This window comes from Macrosteles quadrilineatus, unplaced genomic scaffold (genome assembly GCF_028750875.1).
Source record: "Macrosteles quadrilineatus isolate MER2022 unplaced genomic scaffold, UCM_ALF_1.0 Scaffold_7__1_contigs__length_78375512, whole genome shotgun sequence".
Taxonomy (NCBI): domain Eukaryota; kingdom Metazoa; phylum Arthropoda; class Insecta; order Hemiptera; family Cicadellidae; genus Macrosteles; species Macrosteles quadrilineatus.
Genome location: NW_026542600.1, coordinates 39,992,682 through 40,020,525, shown reverse-complemented (window position 1 = coordinate 40,020,525; position 27,844 = coordinate 39,992,682). Strand labels below are relative to the sequence as shown.

At 35.1% G+C, this 27,844-nt stretch overlaps 1 protein-coding gene across 4 annotated transcripts in view; it reads right to left on the bottom strand.

Annotated features, from left to right (window-relative positions):
• Positions 1-1,352: 1,352 nt before the first annotated feature.
• Positions 1,353-27,844, bottom strand: part of LOC128997928 (ATP-dependent DNA/RNA helicase DHX36-like) — an 88,784-nt gene continuing 62,292 nt past the window's right edge. For 3 of the 4 annotated variants that reach the window (XM_054423762.1, XM_054423764.1, XM_054423763.1), the window contains exons 29-36: positions 22,843-22,902; positions 19,075-19,125; positions 18,525-18,578; positions 10,387-10,458; positions 9,135-9,182; positions 6,057-6,122; positions 4,926-5,014; positions 1,353-3,759 (exon numbers count right to left, since the gene is read on the bottom strand). In XM_054423762.1, coding sequence (XP_054279737.1) covers positions 4,929-5,014; positions 6,057-6,122; positions 9,135-9,182; positions 10,387-10,458; positions 18,525-18,578; positions 19,075-19,125; positions 22,843-22,902 — 437 coding nt within the window. In that variant the 3' untranslated portion in view covers positions 1,353-3,759; positions 4,926-4,928. The remainder of the gene's footprint in view (positions 3,760-4,925; positions 5,015-6,056; positions 6,123-9,134; positions 9,183-10,386; positions 10,459-18,524; positions 18,579-19,074; positions 19,126-22,842; positions 22,903-27,844) is intronic. The other variant, XM_054423765.1, reaches the window with a different exon arrangement.

The following is a 27,844-nucleotide window of genomic DNA, read 5'->3' as shown; positions in this document are numbered from 1 at the left end:
CACCGGGATGATGACACTACGGAGTGAGGAACTGCGCAGAGTCGTCCAGCGTAAATAGCAGGGAAATTAACAAAACAAAGATTGTTTGCTATAGCTGCATAGTGCTGTTAAGGGAATTTGTAAGAGGATTTATTTTCAACAATTTGTATTTTCAAAGAGAGCTGGCTTTTGTCACACAATATCATTTATTTAAAAAATCAATTCAATGTCTTATTTTTTTATGGGCAAAATATCACATTTAACTCGCTGCTCATGGAGAGTAATTGGTTATGCCTTGGTTGATCTGGTTTACCTCTAAGAGGTTAACTGACTCAATAAACCCTGTAGTTACTCACCCAAGTATGTCTTTGGAGCTGATGAGCTGGAACAATACCTGAGTGCAGATGATAGTGGTGGCATTGGAACACCTCACTCAATTAGTCCCTGCAGACACAGCCATTATTGACCTCCCAATGATATACTTTAGAACAACTTGTAAAATGTGCAAGATTAAAAAACAATCTATATCTCAAAAGCATATCTTTGGTGTAGACAGACCAAAAACCAAAGTACTTTTTCAGCCTGTTTTTCTAATATGCAGAAATAACATTATTAGATTTCTAGGTAGTAAAAAATGTCTCTGTCACCCCAAACAATTCAGAAAAAACGTTATTATATCTTTAGTACATGGGCAACAACCTTTAAAAAACATTGAGGCCAAGGGGCCTTAATATGATTAATATAGAGGGTATGGGCTGAGTAATTACATATTTTGTCCAGTTTGATATTTTTAAATGGCAGCTAACTACTAAAAAAACTTGTTAAAACCACTTTTTAAATAACCAATAATGACTTGATTATATTTTTGTAAAAATTATAGATTTGTTACAAATTTGCGGGTAATGATTTGGTCCCAATGGTCTCATGATTTTTGGGGCTCTTCAGTAAACACTGGGAGATTAAGACAGAGGCGGCCCTACATATAGGCGAACAAGGCGGTGCCTGGGGCCCACGCTTTTCAGGGGCCCCGCACAGCCGTATTTCAGGTATTAAGAGAGGCCCGCTATTGAGCTTCGCCTTGGGCTCTGCTATCTCTAGGGCAGCCACTGGATCGAGGCTCTTGGGCCCCACTGAATCAGTGCCCATGGTAAGTACTCATATCTAGAAAATAATGGATAGGCCCCTTAGGTACAAAAAGCTGAATGCAACTACACTCCAAAAATTCCTATACACTCACAGTACCGGTAACTTATTTGTTTACCTTAATTGGTCATTCACACTTATAAAACAAAAAGTTAGTGAAGATGAGTAGGGCAGTGTGATAAGGTAATAATTAAACTAGGAACGTTTGGTAACAAAAGAAAGCTATAGAATAAATATTTCAACACTTTATTCAAAAAAATAGTAGTAGGAAACAATTGGGTATCTCAACAGACATAATATAAAATGTACATAGATAAAAATGTACAAAAATATAATTCAACATGACAGCACAACAGGGCACCGGGAAAGTATAAAACTACGGCCTGGTTAATTTTACAAACTGCAATTTCCAACTTTTGACAAGATATGAATAAAACATATGTTTCCTGTATATTTCACAGTTATACAGTACTTTGAAATTTAACTGAAAGCCTAAAAAGTAGCAGAGACTTCTTGGCAAAATATAAATAAATTTCAAAACTATTTAGGATCTATGGTTTCATCTTTTTTTGTGGAGCCAACCCAGTAGTAGAACAAAGAGTAGTCAAGAAACAATGCGCCCGAAGGTCATTATTAAATCTTAGACAGAGTACCTAACTAACAAACATAAATGTAGCTAAGGAGGGAGGTAAATGGGGCAAAACCCCTAGTAGGCACCAAACTAACACAAAGAGAAAACACGTTTACAATTGAATTGATAATGGACATTAAATGTACGGACAAATTACATTCAACAAGACAACATAGTGAGACTCTTGGAAAACTGAATTTTCTTTCATTTGAGAAATTTAAATCTGTAACATTTAAAAAGGTATATCCATAAAAATATTTTTCAGAAATAAACTGTAAAAGATTCAAGGGCTAATAGATGCTTAAAAATAGATGTAAAATACACATCCTTAATAGTTAAGACTAAGAGAGCTTCGATTTAATTTCTAATAGGAGAAAATATCAGTGTTATGTAGTGACCTTTTTGTGAATCTATTAGCACCTAGACTGTGTTTTCTCATTTAAGATAGCTAATCTCTATTACTTTTCAAAAAGTTCCTAAAATGTTTCAAGCTCTCTGAGTGGTAATTTGTAAACATAAAGAGTAGTCCAAGTTGGACAGAAAAGCCTCAAGGCCAAATTGCAACAGATCTAGATTCCTTAAGGTTTTTGTCATATAAGTTTGAGATCATTCCTCCAAGCTATTGTACTATTAAAGAACACAGATGATAGTTGTTTAGCCCTGCAATCGAAAACATTCATTTTAAGTTAAACAAGAATTTGTCCGTGGTGCATATTTTTATCCTAACATTTTCTTTTCATGAGCATTATCTTCTCAAATGCATCTTGCTTCCAGGTGTGTTGTGTGTTATTCCACTTTAAATACTACAAAAAATCAAAATGTATAAAATGCTTACTCTAAAAATTGACCAAAAGGGGTCAAATACTTTCTCAAGCGAGGCTTGATGAGTCAAATATTTGATCAAAATATGACAGAAGCCTGTCATGGTTACATGGTAAAAACATATAAACAAAATATCAATGGGCTTAATGTTTCTAGCTCCAATTATGAAAAGTATCCAAACAAATCTTTTGACTCACTTTAAATAATAAATTTCAAAAATAAGATGCCTATGTAGTGTAAGCAATAAGCATTGACAAATGTTACAATCAATCAAAAAGCATTTACGATAAAAGTCAAGTTAAGGAATGGGGTTCCATGAAAAGAAAACATCTCCCAAACATGAATTTCACAGTAAACAAGGGGCTTGCAGTAAACTTAAAATAAAAATGTATAAAATACTTATAAAATAACTTAAATAAGCTTAAACAAAGGTAAGGCTTTCTGAAAAATGATTCTACACTAAAATATTAAAACATTCTTAACTAAAGTAACAAAACATCTATACTTTGTTTCCCTTCAGTAGTTCACCTTTCACTAGTCTGAATAAAAAGCCTAGTCTGTCAAAATCAACCCAAAGAGGTCAAAGCAATTCAATTCAAAGTGATTTTCACATCGACCAGATCTTAATGAGACCAGAAACAATTAATTAATGGTAAACATGAAACAAAGTACAATCAAAACAGCCCTTCTGGAGTAATACTCATTAAGTGTTAAATATGTTTTTAAACTAGCCTATGTGATCACAATCAGTCTTTGAACTTGAATATCACAGTAGAAACCTTACCTAAGAGCACATTTGGCATTTTTGTACATAGATAGTATGGCTATACATGGTTCAAATTAAATAAACAGTTATGTCTCCTCTTAAACTGTACAAACTGAATACTGGATTTTCAGATATTTTTACAGGTAAGCAAATAGGTTATGTATTAGCCTAATCTTAGTAAATTGGCCATATTTGTGTGATTCGATAAAACCAAGAAAAAATTACCTATCGACAGAAAAATTAAAATAATGTATTGTTAAGTTTCCTTAAGTGTTTGATCGTGTTAGAATTGATGTCTTGAATCTTTTTCAATCAGAGATTTGTTCAGTAGTTCAGGAACTTTCTTGGTCCAGGGATCTTTGATGTATTGCTTGGCCAAGATTAAGGTTATGAAGAGGCTAACGGTTCCATCTATCTCCTAGAAAACACAGATTGTTCATAACTTATGTTAAATATATCAATATTTAGTGAGAAAACTGATACTTCCACCCGAAAGTTTGAGCCAGCTGCCAAAAAAACTCACCTTAAACGTAAAATTAAATTTTAGAATAATTACAGCCTCTTTCACATAACTGAACATCAAACATGTTCCATTTTGTGGATGTTTACATTTGTATTCTTCTGAATTCTATCATTTTCCTTGTGTTTAAGAAATGTATACAAAACATAAAAATAAATTTTTGACACACACTTAATTCAAAGTGATTCCAATCAAAACACAACAAAAATACATTTAAAATATCTGCATTACAAAAGTATCAACTTTTGTTATACATTTTTTAAGAAATATTACGAGTAATTTTGAATCTAAATTCAAGTTTAGAACTGTTTGTATTGTATTTCACAATTGTTGATGTACGATATGATAAAATATAGCTTATATACACTATATTTACATTTGGCACGAAAAAGTTAAACTTTCCTGATCCTATACAATAAAGAGCTCACATCTTTTTCCAGTAATAAAATTCCATTAATATTTTCCCCACCCCCTCTTTTTAGCTATGTTGGGGTAGCAGATAGACGTGGAAAGTCACAAAATTAGATGGCTATTTGTATATAATCAACATATTTTGAAGAAAAATATCAAATTTATAATATTATATGAAACAAAAAGACATAAAAATACTTAAACTTCATATTTCAAATCAAAATTAAATTTTCTTCATTCATTATGTACACATAGAGTACAGAGTGGCGTCAACAAGTGCTATTATAAACTAGTAAGTACAAGTATATATAATAAAATAATAAATTAAAATTGTAATCACTGTAAGAAATCAAATTAACTGTTACAGAGAACATATGCTCAACAAAATTCATTAAAACTGTACAAAGGTTTAACAATAATAAATGACTTCAATTTCTTGTTTAAGGACCCTAAATCAGTTATAAATTTTATGTTTTCTGGTAATGAGTTATAAAATTTGATGCCTGAATAGTGAATATGTTGGCTTCTTCTCATAAAACGTTAGCTTATGTCTATTAAAACAAAAATTATTCTTATTCCTAGTTTCATATCTGTGGTTAAAACCTAGCATCAGTTTCAAAGTAGGTAAGAAAGATAAAAGTTGGATAGCTGACCTTTTACTTTTTGTCGGCTTTTTTTGGCGGCTTTTTTGGACTTTCTGGGAGTGCTTGGGCAACATCTTGTCTTTCATATTCAGCATAATCTAAAGTGAAGAAAAAAGATGTTAAAACAAAATATGTTTTTCTAAAAAACGTTAGATGTAAATGCAGTCCCAAGACTGGAAAGTAGAGACCTTGCTGCATTTAATAAAATAACTTTCCTGACCAAAATTCTGCTTGTGAAGTAATCAGCAATATATTTTTTCGTAGTATGACGAAAAGTGTAGTCCATGTTCACAGGTTAAAATCAAATTTGTTTCACCACGTCCATTAAACTTGAACCCAAAACGCAGAGTAACTTTTGGTTATAGTGATTAAATATACAATTAAATTTTTTAAACGGACACAGCTGATTCGCCTTTAATGTTATTTAGCCAAGGTTGATGATGATGGACGCAGTAAAGTTAAACTAGATTTGGTTCTTCAAGGACCTTTATCAGTGATATATTAAATGAGATTCAACATATCAATGTACACCATAAAGGTGCTAATATGAGTATTATTAGCCCAAAGAATTGTGGATATTTATAGGCATGCACTGTGGATGCGATACTCCCTGGTGTGGATTAACGTCCGCACGAGTGAGTACTACGACTATCCGCAGTACTATCCTGATAGTTAGACCAATTCGTATATACCAAGGAAAAATGTGGTTCGGATTCCACTATAAACTGTAGGTCCCTTAGTTGCCATTAGCTGTATGGGCCATTAATTAACAGCTGTGTCTAAGGAATGTCGGCCTTAGTCACTAACAAGACTACAAGATCGCGCCACTCATCCTACACTCATCTCCATTCATACTTGGCTTAAAATACCTACTATGTATGGTCGCCGTTTCATTGAACAGTATTAACAGTATTAACCCGTTTACTCTATTTTTGATAACCTAAAAATCAATGACTTGTTTTTTAAACCAAAAAAATACAACTGTTTATGTTTGCAAGATTTATTTTACACATTATCTCTTTGCAAATGGTGCTTCTTCTTGATATTTTTCCTTAACAAGTTTTACGAGTGATAAATTCAACAATCCACGGAAATTAAATGTAGTTTGTAGGAATAAGTCTATGGAAAATATTATTATACCTAGCTCCCTCTGTGTTAAATTTTGGGTTCCTCTTCTCATCAGACCAGCACCTCTGTGAGAGTTACCTGGAAGGCAGATCACACTTCTTAGATCACCAAGTCTTAAAAATGTGACGGTCTAGCATTTATTAGGAATACATTTAGAATACTATGAATACCAGCCCGACAAGTTTTGGATAATTTCAGCCATTGCTACTAATATCGGCAATTGGGCAATGGAAACTTGTTGCAACTCCACTGCCAGCATAATGTTGCAATTTAATAGGGTATTTATCGAGTGTCACAAAGTATTGGATACATCGATTGCTTCATCGCGTTCGATGGTTTGGTCGTGGCACGGTGTGGCCTAATTGTTCTGCTGACAAGAGGTGTCATCATTCCGAGTGAAATGTATGACCCTCAAACTGAGAGACGGGGGCAGTCAGTCGGGTTAAAAGAGTCTGTGAGTCGGGGTTTTGCACTATCTTTCCCTCCGCCGCGGTTGTCCACAGGGTAGACATGTTCCCGTTTCAAATCTTTTTATGTACAGTAGACCCTCTCTAATCCGGCACTTCGCCACTCCGGCACTTCGCCACTCTGGCACTCCAGTAATCCGGCGTCTTTTGGCAGGTGAAGTCTTCCGCGATCGCAGCAAAATTCTAATTATCTCCCACGGCCGAGTAGGCATCATCATCAACTCCCGCGGTCATGGACACGTCATCGTCGTCTTGTGAGATTGCGGCAAAATCATGAACATCTGCCGTGGTCACGATAACTCACGACCTGGTGATAATAAGTTAATGGTGATAACTACGACATTTTAATTGAAAAGCTAGGCAAAATTGGAGTTATAGGAAAAGAGCAACTGTGGTTTTCTTCCTATTTAACTAATAGATATCAGAGAACTAAAATCAGCAAAAATGGTCAACAAGTAAATTCATCTTGGGATAAAGTGCAATGTGGTGTGCCACAGGGGTCAATATTGGGTCCCTCTTTGTTTTTAATCTATGTAAATGATCTGCCAAATATAACAAAGATGAAACTTTTTCAATATGCAGATGACACAATGCTTTTGTGTAGAGGACCCAGTATTGACGTCCTGCAGACTAGCATAGACCAAGAATTCTATGCTCTGGGTAACTGGTTCCGGGCAAATGGTCTGGCCCTTAATGTGGAAAAAACACAAATTATAAACTTTTCAGCTAACTACAGGGAAGATGATTCAAATCACATTATCCTTTCAAATTATCAATTATCTCCACAACAAAATGTAAAATTCCTCGGATAAATTTTGAATAAAAATCTTAACTGGGCATCTCAAATTGAAAATTTAAGTAAAAAACTGGACCCTTGCATTTTCTCAATAAGAATAATCTCACAAGTAACGAATCTAGAAACCCAGCTAATAATATATCATGCATATTTCTCATCATTAATGACATATGGTATCTTGATCTGGGGTAATTCTCCTTATTCAAAAAAGATTTTTAAATTACAAAAAAAAGTAATACGAATTATTGGCAAAGTTCCCCCTAGTAAAAAACTGTTTCAAAGCTTTAAAGTTCTTACTTTTTACGATCACTATATTTTGGAAATAGCATGCTGGGTCCATAGTAACCTCTCCACTTTTATGGAGAACCAAACTCAACATAATTACAATACAAGAAAAAAGAATATTATCAAACCTGTAGCTCATAATTTACAAATATTTGAGTCATCACCACAATACATTGGTCCAAAAATCTTAAATAACTTACCAACAAGTTTAGTTACTCTAGAAAATCCCTATAAGTTTAGACTTTCTTTAAAAGAATGGCTCAAGACTATATCTTTTTTTCATTGGCAGATTATTTTAAGGACTGCTGGAATTAGCTATAAATAAACCTTCCCACTCCTTCAAGCTCAATTTTTTGTCATGTAACAATGTTGTATTTTGGGAAGATTCAGTTGATTTTGTATAAATACAGATGTATTAGTTTTATCTATTAGTTTTAAGTCTTTATTTAACCATTGACAATATGTCCTGTTATTATGATGTACTGACATGTAACTCAATAAATAAATAAATAAAATAACGTCATCGATGTCTTGAGCAATCACAGCAAAGTCATGAACATCTCCCACAGCCGTTTAGACTTTATCATCGCCTCCCACCGTCACGGAAACGTCATCGTCGCCTTACGCAATCGCGGCAAAATCATGAACATTTCCTGTGGCCGTTTAGACATTATCATTGCCTCCCGCGGTCACGGAAACGTTGTCGTTGTCTTGCGCGTTTGTGGCAAAATCATGAACATCTCCCGCAGCCATTTAGACATTATCGTTGTCTTCCGCGATCACGAAAAATTATGAACATCTCTCGCGGCCGTTTAGACGTTATCATCGCCTCCCGCGGTCACGGAAACGTCATCATCGCCTGCCACGGTCACGGAAACGTCATCATCGTCATGCCCGATCGTGAAAATTGCGGTTTCTGTTCCTGCAATCCTCGGAGACGTGTTTTAAGTGCTAAAATACTCTTGTTGCAGTGTATATTGATAACATTCCAGTGATCCGGCAGTATCATGGTCTTTTATCTGCCGGATTACTGAGAGTCTACTGTATTCACAATTGATTGTAACCCATTCAATCCCCCCCCCCATTCAGAACCCAAATCAACTTTGTTAATTTAAAATGATAAACCAAGTGTTAAAATCTTAACTCAGCCTTCGATCATTTAGTTTTTACCCTTCCGTTGCATGGTCATCACAGAAATAAATTACAACTGATTCTTCCATACACAAAGAAATCATAAAAGGAGGTTTTAGTTCAATATCAGCTTGAAATGTTATCATTAGGGAATGAAAATGTGCTTTATCCAATAGAATTCAGTCAGTAAAAGCAAAGATAAAAAAAAACTAAGCACAATTTGTTTGTGCTAGGACTCTAGGCTCTATCCCGTGATGGTTTTTCACATTACTTTAGACCATGCCTAGGGGTTGCGGCATTATCACTTTATGATCCATTAGTGATCTGGTGGGATTTGAGCCTGGGACTTCAGGGAATTCCAATAAACCAGCTCGCTCTTGATCGAGCACATCAATAAATACATCTTCTTACCTAGATTTTGCCCATTCTGGCCGCCTCCCCTCCATTGGCCCTGGAACCCTGCAAAATAAAACACATCATTGGCAAATGTGTAAAATATCTGTTATTTCATTTGTTATTTTGTTAGAGTGTATTACGACTAAAATTCTCTAGTGATCGTACCATGATATATTATATGAATTATCTAGGAATATCCACAAACAACACAGCTAAAGTATATAATTTAATTGCTATTCTATTGTAGGAGATTAGTCAAATATCAGATAGCTTTAAGTGTTGTTGACATGATGATGACCAGGTTATAGAATAGTTCAGATTTTTTCAAAGTAAAATCTTACACTGGGGGTTATTTGGGTCCCTTTCCCTCCATTGGCCATGGGACTTGAACCCTGCACAATATACTGATTATTAATTTGCTTCTAAAAAAATCTAGCAAATTTAGTTATAGCATGTAAAGAAGCTTAATTGGTCTATTTTCATTTTTGGTAGTAGAAACCATGTATCAGTTTTTACTTCCAGCAACTTAAGTTTGTTTGTTAATGAACTGGTAGAACTAACTCGTAGACATTGTAAATAAATACAAAGGAAATTATTATTTATTAGAATATTAAAAAGTCAAATCTTTTAATACAATTTGTTCTTAAAATATTGTTGGACATAAATCTAAGAAAATAAAACTCACTATTTATTAACCTAAATTAATTAAATGATGTTAATTATGTTACAAGACTGATAACTTACTAAAAGCACATTGATGTATGAAAGAAAATTGTCATTGGAATTTTATTTAGCCTATCAACTAAATAAAAATAAGCTGGGGTGGCTGCCCCGTTTGCTTTGCCCTCGAAGCGGCCCTGCTTCGTTTGATAAATAATTAAAGTATTTTATTATTCTCCTATCTGGTTATTCACCTTCTTATATAAAATGCTTTGTGACGCCTACATAGTATATATTACAAAGGTTTGGACAGGTAAATTGTACTTTTATAATATTGGCAAAGTTTAAGTTGCCAGTTTTTAGAAAACCAGAAAGAGTCGGTTTTCAATTCATTTTGTATATAAAATAAATTTGGCACGATTAGAGGAGACGGTACTCAGCTATTGCGGAGGATGTAGAAGATTTTGGCCACCATTGCATGAGACGACAATGATATCTTCACGACCTCCCACAATATAGCCAAGCTTGTGGAAGACATGGTGATAACATTAGTAATTCATTTGGTAGTTAATTTGTAGGAATAAGTCTATGAAATATATTATTGTACCTCGCCCTCTCTGTGTTGTGTGTGTAGGGTTTGTTCCTCCTCTCCTTGGACCACCACCTCTGCGAAAGTTCCCTGGAAGGTAGATGACACTTTTCTTAGATCACCAAGTTAAAAATAACAAAATGAATATTTCAGAAGTCTTCACCTTGAAAAGGGTCATTGGATTTTGTGGAGTTGAATGCCTCCTTTACAATCATCATCATAAAATAAATAAACAAATATATCTTTACTGTCACATAACGTTTAGCATCCAAACAAAGCTCAAGTTTTCTTGAAAATAATAATATTTTGGCTAGTGAACAATTTGCTTTTAGAAAGGGTTTAAGCACGATGAAAGCTTTATATGATTTCATTTGTTTCGTGGGCTTTGGATGGGTCACATAGAACAAAGAGAGTTTTGTGACCTTTTTGGCAATTTGACTGTGTCAACCATGATATCCTTTTGAAAAAGCTAAATATTTATAACTTTTCAAAACATCTGTCTTTTAGTTGACTTCATACTTAACAAACAGTTTTCAAAGAACAATAATTTTTTAAATGATGAAAAATCAATATCAGAATGGGAAAAGATTACAGTTGGTGTTCCTCAAGACTCAATTCTTGGACCTTTACTCTTTATTTTGTATATAAATGACTTAATTAAAAATGTCTCCAACAACCTTATTTTATATGCTGACGATACAACTGCAGTTGTCAAATGTAAAAATGATTCATAATTATCGGAACTGGAACAGTGGTTCAACATTAATGGTCTAAAAACGAATCAAGATAAAACCCAATTGGTAAAGGTTTGTACTGCTCAGGCAAAAGAGTTTATAGACCAAAATTTAGCTGTTCACGATGATGCAAACTTTTTCGGTTTGTTTACGTAGATTTGCACCATGGAGAACATCATGTAAGCCAATTTTTAAAGAATTAGGAGTAATGACTGTTCTGAGTTTAACAATGTTTAAAACCCTTTTGATGATGGAAGGAAATTTTGAAAAATTATTAGGGATGTGCGAATATTTGAAATTTTGAATAGATGAAGAAATACTTCTGTATTCGCGCCCGACTCGATCTTAATGAGTATATTCGAACATTCGAATAGTAAACAAACCTAGAAATAATCTCTAATTCCAACCAAATAAATCATGGTATTGTGTTGTTTTATTTCATCCCAACATTTTATGCTTCTTATTTTTAAGTCACGACGGCAACTTCAGCATATTATTACATCTTCCTTAACTCTAAAGTCTACATGACCATTTTCAAGGAATTTTGTTGTGTCATTATTAAAGTTACTCTGTCCAGCTGCCTAGTTTACAATGCTCTAATACGATAGGCTTACTGCAACGTACTAGCATGGAAACACTAGACTGTCAACAATTCTTATTTGATTAATTAACAATATCCTATATTTGGCAGCAATTTAGTTTGTATTAATTTATCAGACAGATCTATTTGTATAACTTTTAAATACATTCTCTTAGCTTAGTTAATATTAGGATCAACTTTTTGTAACGTGAACTTAAAGTAAAGTAGAATGACGAAGTCGTCTGAAAGTGTTGTCTGAGTAGCAACTAGCAAGCTACGAGGTTAGAACTACACTTCACAGTCTTTGGCATAGATTAAACATACTACTTAACAAGACACAAACTACTGTGAATTAATTTCTATGAAAATAATCAGCAACATTTTTCTATTTTTCAACAGAGAAATATCTTTTTCCTACAGTTACCTAACAATGTACATCTTCTCTCACTGATTTGAGAAAGCAAAGTGGCCAATTCGCTCATCAGTGAGACAATGTTAACATTGTCTCACTCTAATTACTTTGTCTCACTCCAGATTTGCAACGTGGAGGCACGAAACAGTGAGCGCGTAACATGCAGGCAACGTCGTATGCGCGCGAAATACGTTGGCAGCACTGGCTGTAAATCAGCTGGTCAGCTGTTGTACTGTTGTATTTGTCACTTCACATTAAATGTTATATTAAAAGTTCACTTCTGTGTAAAAATAGGTTATGTTTGTTCATGTTTCTTCACAAATGTTTTTGTTTTATGGTAACTGTAGGAAAAGTATAATGTGCAACTCGAGTGCAAAGTGCAATTGCCTCACTCGAGAAACCATTCCTCACTCGCCTACGGCTCGTGAGTAAGGATTTCTCTTGAGTGAGTCAATTGCTCACTTTTCTCACTAGTTGCACAAATAACTATTTTTAACTCTACTTTCTTGTTTTGTTACACAATTTTGTCTGCAATAGGAGCGTTGTATTGCAAACGGGAGGTGTAAGAGGGGAGGGTCTTTGACCTTGAGAATACCCGAGCTCTACTGGAGACAATGATCAATGGTTTGTTTACATCCTACTGCCCTTCCTTCCGAGAAAAGACCATGTAGTTTCAAAAACATTGACTTGCAGTTTAAAAACATGACTGGTTTTTCTGCATTTAATTTTACTTATTTTCCTGGAAAGGTCCCCAGCACCGCGGTCAATCCAATTACGTTAATGGGGGTTGTGTAATATAATTCGTTAACATGAAATAACAGTTTGTTAAGTTCAGACATAAACTTTTTTGCTACAATACTTCGATATTGATATTATTATAGACTATTTCTCCAGTCTTTCATTGTCGTCTGTTAAATGGTTGGTAAATGCTGGCAACTATGACTGTCTTTGTTTGTACTGAATGCATTTATATGTTTTTAAAAGTTTAAATTAGTTCCCATGGTCCGATTATGCTGGATCGCGAACTCGTTCGAATAAACGTAGGTTTACACGTTTGTACCAAATTTCATAAAAATCGGATCATTTTTGCTCGAGTTATCGCACTAACGGACACACATATATATATGTATATATTATATACATATATATATATATGAATTTAAATGGATGGGGTTTTTGGCCTCTAGGGACCTCAAAATGAAAAATTAAATCGGTCCCGGGTCCAGGTCTTACCATGAGTAGGCCTACTACGGTAATAGCTTTAGGGGAAATTCGCTAATAGGTTCAGCCTTTTATCTTAACGGTTTTTTTCTTGACATAATCATGTTCGGGGTCAAAGGTTTTGATAATGTGAGATACTGTAATTGTTGTTAGAAAACCATAAATGTAGGAAATTATTCAGTTTTATAGTAATGTCAATGAAATCAAATGAGAAAAATACTGGAAGCCCTGCACCGTACCCATTTTGTACCAAGAACAAATAGGTAAGGGCAAAAATAGATTTTTTTAAATGTTATATTGGTTAAAATCAGGATTATTAACCTTAGTAGAGTTCCAAAGCTGTGATTGGAAAACTCTTTGGAGTCTATAATAATAACATAAATATTTGCTCGGTAATATTCGATATTTGAAAATATTATGAAGTATTCGATTCGATTCGAACCCAAAAATTACTATTCGCACACCCCTAAAAATTATACCGAAAAGATCAAAAGTCGCACAACATCTGTTACAAAACGGCCACTTGATAGGAAAAATGGAGGATACTGTACCTATTTTAAAGAATTGTAAGAAAGGATGTGTAATGAATGCTTGGGAAGAATTTTATATTTATAAGGAAAAATGTAAAAATAGAAATTAGCTGATTTAGCTGAACAAGTAAATTTCGACTCCAATTGTACTTATAAAAATGTATTGGCCGGTGCTTCCGGTAACCAATAGGATATAAATAGGGACACCATTCAAGATTCTTGTCATTCGCCAATTGGATCTGATAATGATTGGAGTGTCCAATCAAAATCGATCTCCACTTACCATCTTTTTTGTATATTTACCGTCTTGTGAGTAACAGTAACCGTCTAGTTAGTAACAGTATAATCGTAAAAATATTTTTTAAGTGTTATAAGACGTTTCCTAAATTTTTTAACTGATACATTTTGTTTAAACAACTTTTATTTTTATAGTTTTGGTTTATTTTAGTCTTTTATAACTCCTTAGGTATTTGTATTTTGGAGACGTAGGAATTGGCTAACTCAGGAACTCGCTAACTCGGTCGTGTGTCGGAACTGGCTAACTCTGGAACTGGCTAACCGTCTCAGACAGGAATTGGCTAACTCCGGAACCCGCTAACTCGATTATGTCACGCGGCGGAATTCGCTAACTCTGGAAGTCGCTAACCCGGCCGCGCCCACTGCACGGAGCGTTGCCAACCTTGTACGACGAAATAATTGTATTTCAAAATGTCAGTGTCAATAAAGATACAGTAAATGTTATTGTTTTTTGTTATCAATTCCACTTTTAACAGCTACCTAGCCCAAAGTAATTAAAAAACAATTAAAAAAATCATTAATAATTGTTTTTTTTTCATTTTACTGTACAACGGCCAATTAAATGTTTATGATTTCGATCTTAAATATAAATGCCAGTATTATAGGAAAAAATAGAATATGAAAAATTATTGATTATCCAGTAGTACCAATTAAACTTCCATGAAATTAAGCTATAATACACGCAAGTTCTCAAACACGGAAAACAAATTTCATCGTGATGTCGTAATAAACCAAAACCACTTTCATAACTAATTCATAAATTTAAAATTAAAGGTTCGTCGTTGAATCGTCCAACATCCGTGAAAAAATATGACATAGGCTACGTTTCATAACCATTTATAGAATAGCTGTAAATCTAGACCTAATAGTTTAAACCAACGCATTGTATTGTTCGCATTGTATTGCATTGCCTACTAGTAAAAGCTAGTTGCCTAATTATTTCAAACATTTGTTGAATTATTGAGTAATAATGTTACATGTTTTAATAACAGTTTTTAGATGATAAACCTAAGCCCCACTAGTAAATAATAGAAGAATATATAATATTCTTATATTAAAACGTGACAGGCTTATTTTATTTCACGATTCTTAATCGACGACTTGACGGATATTCCTGATTTTAGTGTTAAGTTTCCTTTATATTACTTTTACAATCGAAATATACTAGATCAAGCCATTGCCCGGTTCCTTGTTCCCCTATACTGAGCTACTCAATAGACAATAGCTTTGTTGTTGGATAAGATCGGCTAATTTTAGCTATGGCCACCATTCATCAAAATGATAGCAAACAAGAACGCCTGGGTCCATTTAGAACCATAAAAACTCCAGACTTCTCAAAAGTAATGAAAGACGTAAAATTAATATTAATCAAACAAAATTAAGATGATGACCCGTTCTACACTAATAGCCTACGATAACAGAAATTTACAAATTGTATTTTTGCATAGACTATTTTTTTTAATATAATCCATCAATACATTACCACTTTATAATGTACTGATTAATACTAATTTATATTCAATAGCTCTATTTAATAATATATTTAACACTACTAAAATGTATTTCTGTAATGACGTTTAACGTGTAAATTTTATCGGGAAGTTAATCCTCAAAATTCAAGGTCCTTAAAGTCTACGGCAATTACTGGAGCTTTTTTACAATGTCTAATTGTTGGTTGCCTCGAATAGGATAGACTATTACATTACTGCTTCAATTTTGGTTAATAGATCATATGTTTCCTAACATCATAATGTAACAACATTTAAATTAACTAGGTGTTACCCACGGGCTTCAACCCGTTTGACTTCATAAGTATTAATAAAACTATTGATTGGTTAAGTTAAGCTGAAATAAACAAAACAGATTACAGCATTACAAACAATAACATACAAATAAGAACAGCTGAGGTATTTTTAACATAAGGAAAGTTCCCTTTGGGAAGCAATTATGACCTTAAAGGGCATTTATGAAAAAATGGACAATTTTGCGCAAGGTTTCTCGTCATGACGAACATTTTAAGTATATGGTTTATGGGGGTGTGACTTATAGTTTTCTCAAAAGTTCATGGGTACTTTTGGCTGTATATAGGGTGTCCCACGAAGGGGTTTAAACGTTTGATTTTATATTACCTGACCATTCATGCACCGAACTTTTTTAAACTTTACACAGTTTACAAAGTAGGTTCTAAAAATATTCTGGAAAAATTTCAACTCCATAACCTTAGTAGAAACAAAATGGCGGCATATTGAAAAATGTACCAATTTGCTTTCTATAAAAATTACTTTCATGATTTATTATCTGATTTGTTTACTACGTTGCGGTTCTAACGCTCATTGTTGAAGAACAGCTGTTTGATTGTAAAATGAGTTGTAAATGAACAGGTTCTACGGTACCAGAAATGAATCAAGCAATCTTTCAACAAGATGGTGCACCATCTCATTTCGCAAATCCTGTCAAGCAATTACTAAATGGCAACCTTCATGGCCGTTGGATTGGTCGTGGAAATGATTTTTTTAGATTGGCCACCCCAATCACCTGATTTAACTGTTTGCGACAGCTTTTTATGGGGTTTCTTGAAGGAACAAGTTTATACCCATAGCTTCAATAATGATGAGGAACTAAAACGATCAATAGAAGAGGAACTTCTCCGAATACTGCAGGGTTTTTTTTAAGAGCTTACGAATAAATTGTTACGCACCGTTATCAACTGTGTTGCTGTGTATGGGTTACAGTTTGAATAATTTTGGACATTAAGGTTTTCCATTAGGCTATGTTCTAGTTTTTTTTTTATTTCAGTCATGCCCTAGAAAGTAACAATAAAATTATTTTATAAAACCAAAAATACCTTCTTTAATGTTTTTAAAGCATCGTTTTTCAATATGCCGCCATTTTGTTTCTACTAAGGTTAGGGAGTTGAAATTTTTCCAGAATATTTTTATATCCTACTTCTTAAACTGTGTCAAGTTTAAAAAAGTTTGATGCATGAATGGGCACGTAATATAAAATCAAACGTTTAAACCCCTTCGTGGAACACCCCGTATATATATAGATTTTCTTGGCTAAAGTAAAGACGCAATATTGTAATAGAGTGTTAACGTTTTAGGTTTTCGTTATTCATTAATGTACCTAGGTATATCATGTGCCTGCTATACAAAAATATCGAAACTATTTTATTTGTTTACTAATACTATGATTCGAAATTATTTTGGTAATAAATACAGAAATATTACGAAGAACCAAACTATTGTTAACACTCGCACGACAGATATAATATAGGCCTTTAAAGAAACAAATATTATAACCTATCAAGGACAAAATTTTCATAACCTGTAAAAGATCCAAATTAAATGTACAGTACTATCTTTTTGCATCCCAATAAACTACTATTTAAGTAAGAAGACAATAGATAAAACATACTCCCTTATATTAGTACATTTCTCATCCTTATAGATCAGCTGAAGACAATTTTATTGTTAGTTCTGTCCGGTGCAATGTCTGTAAAGGTCGTGTTTTATTTACAATTTGTTTCTTGTTTTCAGTCATTTAAAACCTCGTTTAACTAAATAAAACGTTCTAATCATAACTAATAACACGTCCCCTAGTTATATAACCAAACAGTAGAGAACAAATCATGAAATCAACTAAAAAATAATAGAATAGAAACACAATTTCGACGACACTAGCGATCAGTGTCACCGGACATGAACTAGACGCGAAAAACGAGCTTCAAAATGTACAATGGGATGTAATGTTTACTTGTGTTGGTTAGTCTATGGTAAGACTATAATGCATTTTCCACCCTAATAATATTCATAAGAATTATATTAAACATACTTTCGAATATATATTTATTTTATCGACTACATAGCTCTTACTCCTAATTACATAGGACTTATGTATTCGTAGGATACGATATTATGGTACCGATACGATCGTAGGTACTACACTTTCGGCAACACTGGCCAACAATCTTCGTGCTTGGCTCCCATTGGACGTCGCGAGAGGCTTCTGATTGGGAGTTAGCGAGTTCCGCCGAGGGACCGAGTTAGCGACTTCCGTACGAGGACGGAATTCGCTAACCCGGCTCTAGAGCGGGTTAGCGGGTTCCGGAGTTAGCCAATTCCGAAACCGAACAAGTTAGCGAGTTCCTCTCATCGACCAAATTTGAAGATAGGGCGTTTTACATTGGGTTAGCGAGTTCCAGAGTTAGCCAATTCCGCGGACCCGTATTTTGCCAATGTCACCTGTTTTATAGCATTGCTATATTATATAAACGTTAGATGACAATAAAGTATTTATTTATTTATTTATTTACTGGTCTAAAGCCTGACAACAGAAGCTATCAAGAAAGTTATGCGAGTAAAAAAATAAATTAGTCTTACCTCGAAGGAAGTCCAAAGCAGAAATTTTGACTTCCTGGTCTTGGCGTATGGTCCCTGTAAAATAAATCACGTATGTACTTTACCACATTACCTTATCACATTTTTAAAATGCACATATGAAAGTAATCTTATGAACAACTTTTATGTCCAACTTAATTTTTCAGTCAGTATAGTGCATCTGAGGCTGAACCTTACATGCCTCGACAATTTTTAAAATGCAAAAGAAGTGTTAAAGAATTTCATCATGAAACAAAAACAATCATCACTTCACTTTTCATATACACAATTCTGGTATACTAAAAGATTAATCAGCAATTAATTAAACATAAATTTATTCATCAATATCCAAAACATTTGAAAACAGATTCGCAGTATCCAAGACATTGACTATGCTTTTACCGAAGATTACTCTACTACATGGGTCTGGGGCTTTACAACAGTCTACCTACTTTTCTTGAGAGGGATCAATAATATTGCAGCGATTAAGAAATAATTCTAAATTTTGTTATTGAAAAACAAATAGTTTAGATTTTTTAAAGTCACACCTTACCTTCGGATTGAGGGTTGTTTGAAGTACCTCTCTCCTGAGGGGGGTTGGACCCTACAAAATAAATTATAATATAAAACACCTATGATTTCAACATTTTGTCTACAAAATAATATTTATTTGATTCCTTATATTAGACTATTATTTTTTGTTGCTATTTTTTCAAAAAGGCAGTTTTTTTGTACCGGTAAGGGCCATTTTTGCGTATAAATCTTTAGTTCGCTTGTACACCGTAACAAGGTTCCTCGCCACTTACTGGCATCATTTATGAACAGAATGACACCATTTGCAGCTCTGTAGCTGACATGTATGCTTTGCTGTGAGTTTTGAAATCATTTAAACTATCAAATCTACCGCCAAGTGCTATATCAATGTCAGTATAACCTTCAACATGACTAAACAATATTGCACAATAAACGAATTGGCTCTAAATGAAAAGAAAACTGTTCAGCTGAACTACTCTACTAAAAATAAAGACACAAACGTATTGATCCCTGGGACAGAAGCACGAAATAGTACCAAATATCTCGGCATTATCATGGATTCAAACTGACATGGAAACAGCACATTGACCAACTCTGCAAGAAGCTACGCTCTGGCATTTATGTCATCAGGCGAGTGAAGCAGGTTGGTGGTCTGGACACCGCAAAAACAGCCTACCATGCCCTGGTCGAGTGACACCTCAGGTATGGGCTGATTGTCTGGGGAAGTACATCTAACAACTATCTAAAAAGAGTCCTTATCCACCAAAAAAGAGCTATAAGATGTCTAGCAGACCTTCAATATCAAGGAAGCAGTTGTGATGCATTTAAGGAACTAAAAATCCTCACACTGACATCACTTTACATCCGTGAGGCAATTCTCCATGCCATCTCCACAAATCAAACAAGAATCAGGGACATTCACCATCACAATACACGGAACGCCTTAAGCTTTGCAATACCACCTCACCATCTAAGTCTCTTTGAAAGGAAGCCATCCTACAAAGGGGCCCTGTATTTCAACAACCTACCAGAACAACTTAGAAATGAACAAACTCACCGTTTCAAGAACCAATTAAGAACATTGCTGCAAGAAAGACCATTCTACTCAGAAAAAGAATTCCTTGACAACCAGCTTTAACAACATAATATGTTGTTCTAATATTATTAAATCAACAAATTTTAGTTATTATTCTGACACATGTACTGTTCTCAACGAGCATGTCAATAAAGATTATTGTCTATTGTCTATTGTCTACATAAGGTCAGTAATGTGTTTTTCTATTACAACTACAGTAGAAACTCGCTAGTCCGACCTCGGATGTTCCGACTCTTTGCTAATCCGATCTCGGATGGTCCGACTCTTCGCTTGGTCCGACCATGCCGCCTATACAAAAGGTATCCGCTAACGTAACCACATTGTCCAAGAAAAATACCTAGAAAATTTTATAAAATGTGTTTCTTTATTCTAATGGATTGAAATTTGTTGTATAACTATTTCTGTCCATTACTGGATTTGAGTCAATTTTCTTTATTGATATTGATGACAATGTTTTCTGATGGTGTAAGCTATTGCTAGGAAACACAAAATCTTAGGGTTGGACGGGTCCTGAAAATTCGGGAAATTTTCAGGAAGAAAATATTCCCGATTTTCGGGACGGGATTACATTTTATTCGGGAATTTTTCGGGACGGGATTTGGTCCAATGCCGCTTCGCGAGTGACGATGATGCCGCTACCACGAGAGATGTCCACGATAGTTCTGCGAATGCAGGAAGCGAAGTCATACCGACGATCGCGCCGTGACTGCGGAGTCATACCGACGTTCGCGCCGTGACCGCGGATTCATACCGACGATCATGCCGTGACCGCGAGTCATACAGACAATCACCCTGTGACCGCGGAGTCATACTGACGATCGCGCCGTGACCGCGGAGTCATGTCGACGATCGCGGACTCATACCGACGATCACGCAATGACCGTGAGTCATTTCGACGATAGCAACGTGACCGCGAGTCATTTCGACGATAGCAACGTGTGCGCGAGTCATTTCGACCATTTTTTTTGTTTTTATAGATCAGTGCCACAAACGGTAAAAATTAATTTTCTTTTTTGGTAACTGCAATACTCAAGACTTTCTTTTTATTCACAGGAAAAAATCCCGTCCCGTCCCGTCCCGAAAATTGAGAAGGAAATAAAAATCCCGTCTCGTCCCGTCCCAAACTAAAAATTCAATCTCGTCCATCCCTACAAAATCTCATTAAAACTATGTGGATACACTATAACCAAAGTTTGAATGCGAGTTAAATCTTACAGTCATTTCCTAGATAAAAAGTGATCTTTCACTAGAACTTATGTTTTAACGACCCTGATATCGTTATTTTTCACTACAGGGTTTACAGCTTCGATGCGAAAATCTTGAACGGGGGTTGTTTGGTGAAAAGGAGGAGGTTTAATACAATTTTAAAATTGTTATATAATATGCGGTCATTCACTGGTGCGATGATTTATGATGTTAAAAAAATTGTATTTTTTGACACTTTTTTTAACACAATACATCATTTTTTTAGTTGTATCATCTTCAGTACAGGGAAATATGGGCAATACATTTCAACGATGTCTTACAATGTAGCTTAGTAGTATATTTTCCCATGTCGTTTACAAGTAGAAAGTCAACCTTAAACGGTAATTCACTGGTGCACTCACCCTATTCCATATAAAAATGGAAACAAAAAAATGGGTTGGATTTCTTTTCATCCCCTAGGGGAGGAGGGGGGTGATTTTGCATGTTTGCAAGGGTTCACTAGATTGCATACAGATTAAAATCTATAAATGGAAGTTAAGTAATTTTTGTTTCAAAATGTTTCTTGCAGTATTCTCTATGATCTGTAGTATGGGTTTACTTTTATATTAAAATTTAATGGTCCCACAAATTTTTAAATGTTATAATTTGTCTTTACATTAAAATTTTAGAAAAATTTAATATTTAAAATATGTTCTATTTATTTAATCTTCATAACCATACTACAGATCATAGAGCTTTACAAGCTGAACAAAAAAAACCTCACTCTAACTTATCTAGAAGCTGAGATTTATTATTTCTAATATAAAAAACATAAACCTTATGGAACCGACTAAAAACCAAAACAATGTCATTTAGGCCTACTAACTTTTAGATGGAAAACAACCATGAACTGTAAATTTTAAACTTATATTCCTTTTTTTCAAAATTAAAATAAAAACTAAAAAATTTAAAAATATAATTTTTTATACAAATCAGGTTTTAGGCCGTTTTAGCATGAACTCCTCCTTAAACAATTTTCAAAACAAACAGCCAATCCCCATGTCTAAGCCAAGCCATGTGTGTGTTTTTTACCCCATGTCAGCTACAGAGTTGCAAATGGTGTAATTCTGTTCACAAATGCTGCCAGTAAGTGGCGAGGAGTGTCTTTGCGATGTACAAGCGAACTACGGATTTATAAGCAAAAACAGCCCTTATTTAAAAACCGCCCTCATATTAATTTTATTGAGTAACTCTACATTCCCTCTGACCCAGTATCTGACAGCTCTACTATCCAAATTCAAAGACAACTTTGTTCACTTCTGTGACTTTTTCTGAGACTTGCAGGATTTCTGTTACCGGTAGACACCATGAATTGTTAGTTCATTGGGAAAATATGAAGTAATGATCAGATGATTATCATCTTTTACTTATGAGGCAATGCTCTAGAGCCTCACAACAGCAGTTATTCACAAAGTTATGCAAGTGAAAAAAATCAATTAGTCTTACCTTGGATGTATTTTGAATAGCCTTTGGGGTATTTTATTGGAAGGTCTTGGTGGGTGGTCCCTGCAAAATAAATCACCTTATCACATTTAAAAAATGCACATATGCCTCAACTATTTTCAAGATTCAAAATAAGTGTTCAAGAAGTTAATCATTTAAATATAAAAATTCATCACTTCACTTTACAAGTACAAGGTTCTGGTATACTTAAAGAGTAATTAGTAACTATAATTTTTTTTTTTTTCAACATTAGGTTTAACGAGTACCTAGGTTTACTGCTACATGGAAGATAATAAAGTGTGTTTTTTTATAAAATATAATTAAAACTTAGTATGAAATAAATAAATTTGAATAAAGTAATACAATTTTAACAAAACATACCTATATACATTTAATCTACACCAGTTTACTTATTCTCCATAAGAATAACATACGGTATGAATATTTTATTTAATTTTTTTTTTATTTTCCCTGTAACCAACAACCATACATTCATATATTAAGTTATTTGATTTTTATGCTCTACAAAATGATTTGGAGAGAAATTGGGAAATTTTATTTTGAAAGTCAACAACCAGAAAAACCCAATTTTTATCACATAAGACAAAATTTTGAGTTGTTAATAGCGTTTTTGATTTAATAGGTGGGTGTCCATACTTTTACCCAACCCTGTATATGGATTTGAACAGATGTCATTTTTGGCCTCTGGAGACACCAAAACAAAAGAGTAAATTGGTCTTACCATAAAACCTAAGGTAATAGCTTATTCCCTATATGGGAAATTAGCAAAAATAAATTTATTCATCAATATCCAACACTTTGAAAACAGATTTGAAGTATCAAAGACATTGACTATGCTTTTATGAAAGATCACTCTGTAGTTTATTTCATATAGTACACCTCGTGAGAATTCACGTAACTGGCACGCGGAAGGGCTGTCGCGTGTGTGCAGAAGATTGTTACCGGCAAGCGGAAGGGCTGTCGCGTGTGAACAATTAATTGTGCGACCAACAGTGGAAGGACTGTCGTGATCGCATCTTCAAGGAACTGTGTGTGAACTGTGCAGTGAGAGTGAAAAAGTGCAAACTGGACATTAATAGGACAGTAACGGGAGGTAAGAGTTTGCAGTGTAACGAGACATTCGGTGAGTCGTAAATTAATTTACATGTCAGGAGTTTCACCAGTTTGTATGGATAGACTATTTAACGAGTATAAAATGGCAGGTCTTATAAGGTCTATGAATGCGTTTGATGCAGCTGAAGAAACGTGGTCCTCATATATAGAGAAGTTATTAATTTTTATTGACGCTAATGACATTAAGAACGAGAAAAAAGTATCTACTTTGTTAACGGTCATGGGTTTGAAAACGTATAATTTAGTGAAGAATTTGTGTGCACCGGATAAGCCAGCGGATAAGACATTTGATCAAATTGTGGAGTTAGTTGAAAAACATTTAAGTCCAACGCCATCGTTTATAACGGAACGTTATAAATTTAGTTTGAGAACTCAGAGAGAACATGAGTCAATCTCTGATTACGTAGTGCAATTAAAGGAACTGTCGATGTTTTGCGAATTTAAAACCAATCTGTCAGATTATTTGAGGGATAGGCTTGTGAGCGGTATCCGAAGTGACGTCATCAAGAAACGGTTACTCGGCGAGGGGGAGCTGACTTTTGAAAAGGCGGTAACCATAGCAACCAATATGGAAATGGCGGAGCGAGGTGCAGCGGCGCTGATGTCGGGCATGCAGACAGCGCGGGGTCAACAGCAGACGACGCAACTTCACTACAATGCCGGGCGGAAGGGGCCGGCGGCGGCGGCGCACAACAGTGGCAGTGGCAGTCATGGAGGTCAATGTCAACACTACCCACAACAACAACAACAGAGCCAGAGCCGGTCAACCAACTACAGGAGGGAGGAGAGAGTGTCAAGTGATGTGAAGTGTTTTTGCTGTGGAAAGCTAGGGCATAGGGCCAATGTGTGCAGGTTCAAGTCATATAAGTGCAATAAATGTGGAAAGCTAGGGCATTTAGCGAAGGTTTGCCGAAGCCAGGACAGGGGTAAGCCACTTACATTTCATAATTCTAGTCATAAGAAATATAGTAAGCAGCACTATGTTGATGAAAATGAAGATGGACATAATGAACAGACTACAGAGAGTGATTATGATTTAACTAATCTTTTTGCCTTAGATAATGATGAGAGTAATGTAGCAAATGATAGGGTAAGGCCTATTATGGTAAATTTGCAAGTTGAGAACAGGTCTTTGAATTTTGAAGTTGATAGTGGCGCTTGTGTAAGTGTCATTAATGAAAATTGTTACAAGGAGAATTTCAGCTCATTGGAGTTACAAAGTACAAATTTAGTATTAAGTTCATATACTAATCAGCCTATCAAGCCACTTGGTAAATTGAGCGTAAGAGTTAAGTACAGAGATATTATGAAGGAGTTAACCTTGTATGTGATTGCTAAGGGCGCGAATCCCTTGATGGGGAGAGATTGGATTCGAGATCTTGAGGTTGTAATTAAGATACCTAATGTAAGGAGCAACACGGGGTATGCTAACTCAGGTCAGAGTAAAGCTTTTTGTAATGTGATAGAAGGGGAGTCTAAAATCGTAAGTGAGTTGTATCAAAAGTTCCCGGAAGTATTTACAGACAAACTAGGATGTTATAAGGGCGAGTCGGCTAGGTTAGTGTTAAAAGATAATGCAGTCCCTAGATTTCTGAAGCCTAGGCCAATTCCTTTTGCCCTAAAGAGTAAAGTAGAAGCAGAGATACATCGATTAGTAGAGGAAGGAATCTTGTCACCGGTCAGTAACAGTGAATGGGGAAGTCCAGTTGTTCCGATTATTAAAAAGTCAGGAGAGTTACGTTTGTGTGCTGATTTTCGGGCTTCTTCACTAAATGATTCTTTGATAATTGATAGACATCCAATACCTAGAATAGAAGATCTTTTTAACACCTTACAAAAGGGTAAAACCTTCTCTAAAATCGACCTATCTCAGGCTTATCAGCAAGTGAGTTTAGATGAGCAGTCAAGGAAGTTGTGTACTATAAGTACTACAAAAGGGCTTTTCATGTATAATAGAGTTCCCTATGGTGTGGCGTCAGCACCAGGTCTTTTTCAAAAGATAATGGAGACCATTCTTGCGGGTATTCCAGGAGTAGTTTGTTTCCTGGATGATATTTTGATTACGGGTGAGAACAATGAGGTACATAAAGAGAGGTTAATTGAAGAGTGTAGTAAACTTAAAGCTAATGGTTTGACAGTAAGCAAGAAAAAGTGTGAGTTCTTTCGTAAATCGATTGAATATTTAGGGTATGTTTTGAGTGAGGAAGGTCTAAGCACCTCACTGTCTAAGATAAGTGCTATAGAGAAAGCTCCTATACCAACGGACGTATCACAGCTAAAAGCATTTTAGGCATGGTTAATTACTATGGCAAGTATGTACCCCACTTATCAACTATCGCAGCCCCTTTGTATAATTTGTTAAGAAAAGACAGTGTTTTTGAGTGGACAGCCACCTGTGATCAAGCATTTAAGATAATCAAAAGTAAATTGGTGTCAGCACCAATATTAGCACATTACGATCCTAACTTACCTGTAAGCCTAGCTACTTGATAGCTCTAGTTATGGTTTAGGGTGTGTACTAAGTCAGAGACAGAAAGACGGTTCAGAGAAATCGATTTGTTACGCTTCACGTACATTGTCAAAAGCTGTGGTAGGCTATAGTGTCATAGACAAGGAAGCACTAGGTATTGTGTATGGGGTTAAAAAATTTAACCAATATTTGTATGGTAGGAAATTTGTCTTAATTACAGACCATAAGCCTTTGTTGTCCATTTTCAGACCTAAGAAAGGGTTGCCTGCGTACGCAGCCAGCAGACTTCAGCGCTACGTGCTCTTCCTAACTAATTACGATTTTGACATTAAGTACGTGAGGTCAGAGGCGAATGCCAACGCCGACTGCCTATCTAGATTGCTCTTAAATATAAGAGATTTTCCTTTTGAGTCAGACGATGTAAACTATGTTGGCACGTATTTGCAATACATTCAAGAAAATTACATTCCTGTTAATTTTAATAATGTAAGAGAAGAGACAAAAAGGGACGTTGTGTTAAACAAAGTTTTAGGTTATGTTTTGCATGGCTGGCCAAACTACGCACCAAGTACTGACGAGAATCTAAAACCCTACTACCAGCGACAAAGTGAATTAGCTGTTGAGAACGGTATCATTATGTGGGGGCATAGAATAGTGGTACCTCAAAATTTACGGAAGTTGCTTTTGTCAGAATTACATTGTGGGCATCTCGGAATTGTTAAGATGAAAGCCATGGCCCGGTCGTACTTTTGGTGGCCTGGTCTAGATGCGGATATAGAAAATCTAGCTAACAGCTGTTCACTCTGTCTGATGGTACGTCAGAGCCCAGCTAAGTGTAACTTACATGTGTGGGAACATCCCAAAAACGTATGGGAACGCCTACATGTTGATTTCTTGGGCCCTATTAATGGTAAATTGTATATCATCATAGTAGACACTCACAGTAAGTGGTTGGAAGTAGAAGAAGTGAGCTCTACGGCAGCCAAACAAACTATTGCTAAGCTCAGACCACTATTTGCGAGATTTGGTCTTCCCCACCAAATAGTTTCTGATAACGGACCACCGTTTACTTCTTTTGAATTTAAAGATTTTTTGAAATCTAATGGAATCACACACACATTGACACCACCATTTCACCCAGCTACAAATGGTCTAGCCGAAAACTCTGTCAAAAATGTTGAGAAAAGAATTAAGCTAGCTATTATGAGTAACGACAGTGTAGATTTATCTTTGTGTAAGTTTTTGTTAGCTTATAGAAATTCTGTGCACTTAACCACCAACGAAACCCCTGCAAAATTGATGTTTAATAGACCATTAAGGTGTAGGTTAGATTTGAACAGGCCAAACCTACCACAGTTTGTACATGACCGACAGAGTAAACAGATTCAGAATTATGGCGGA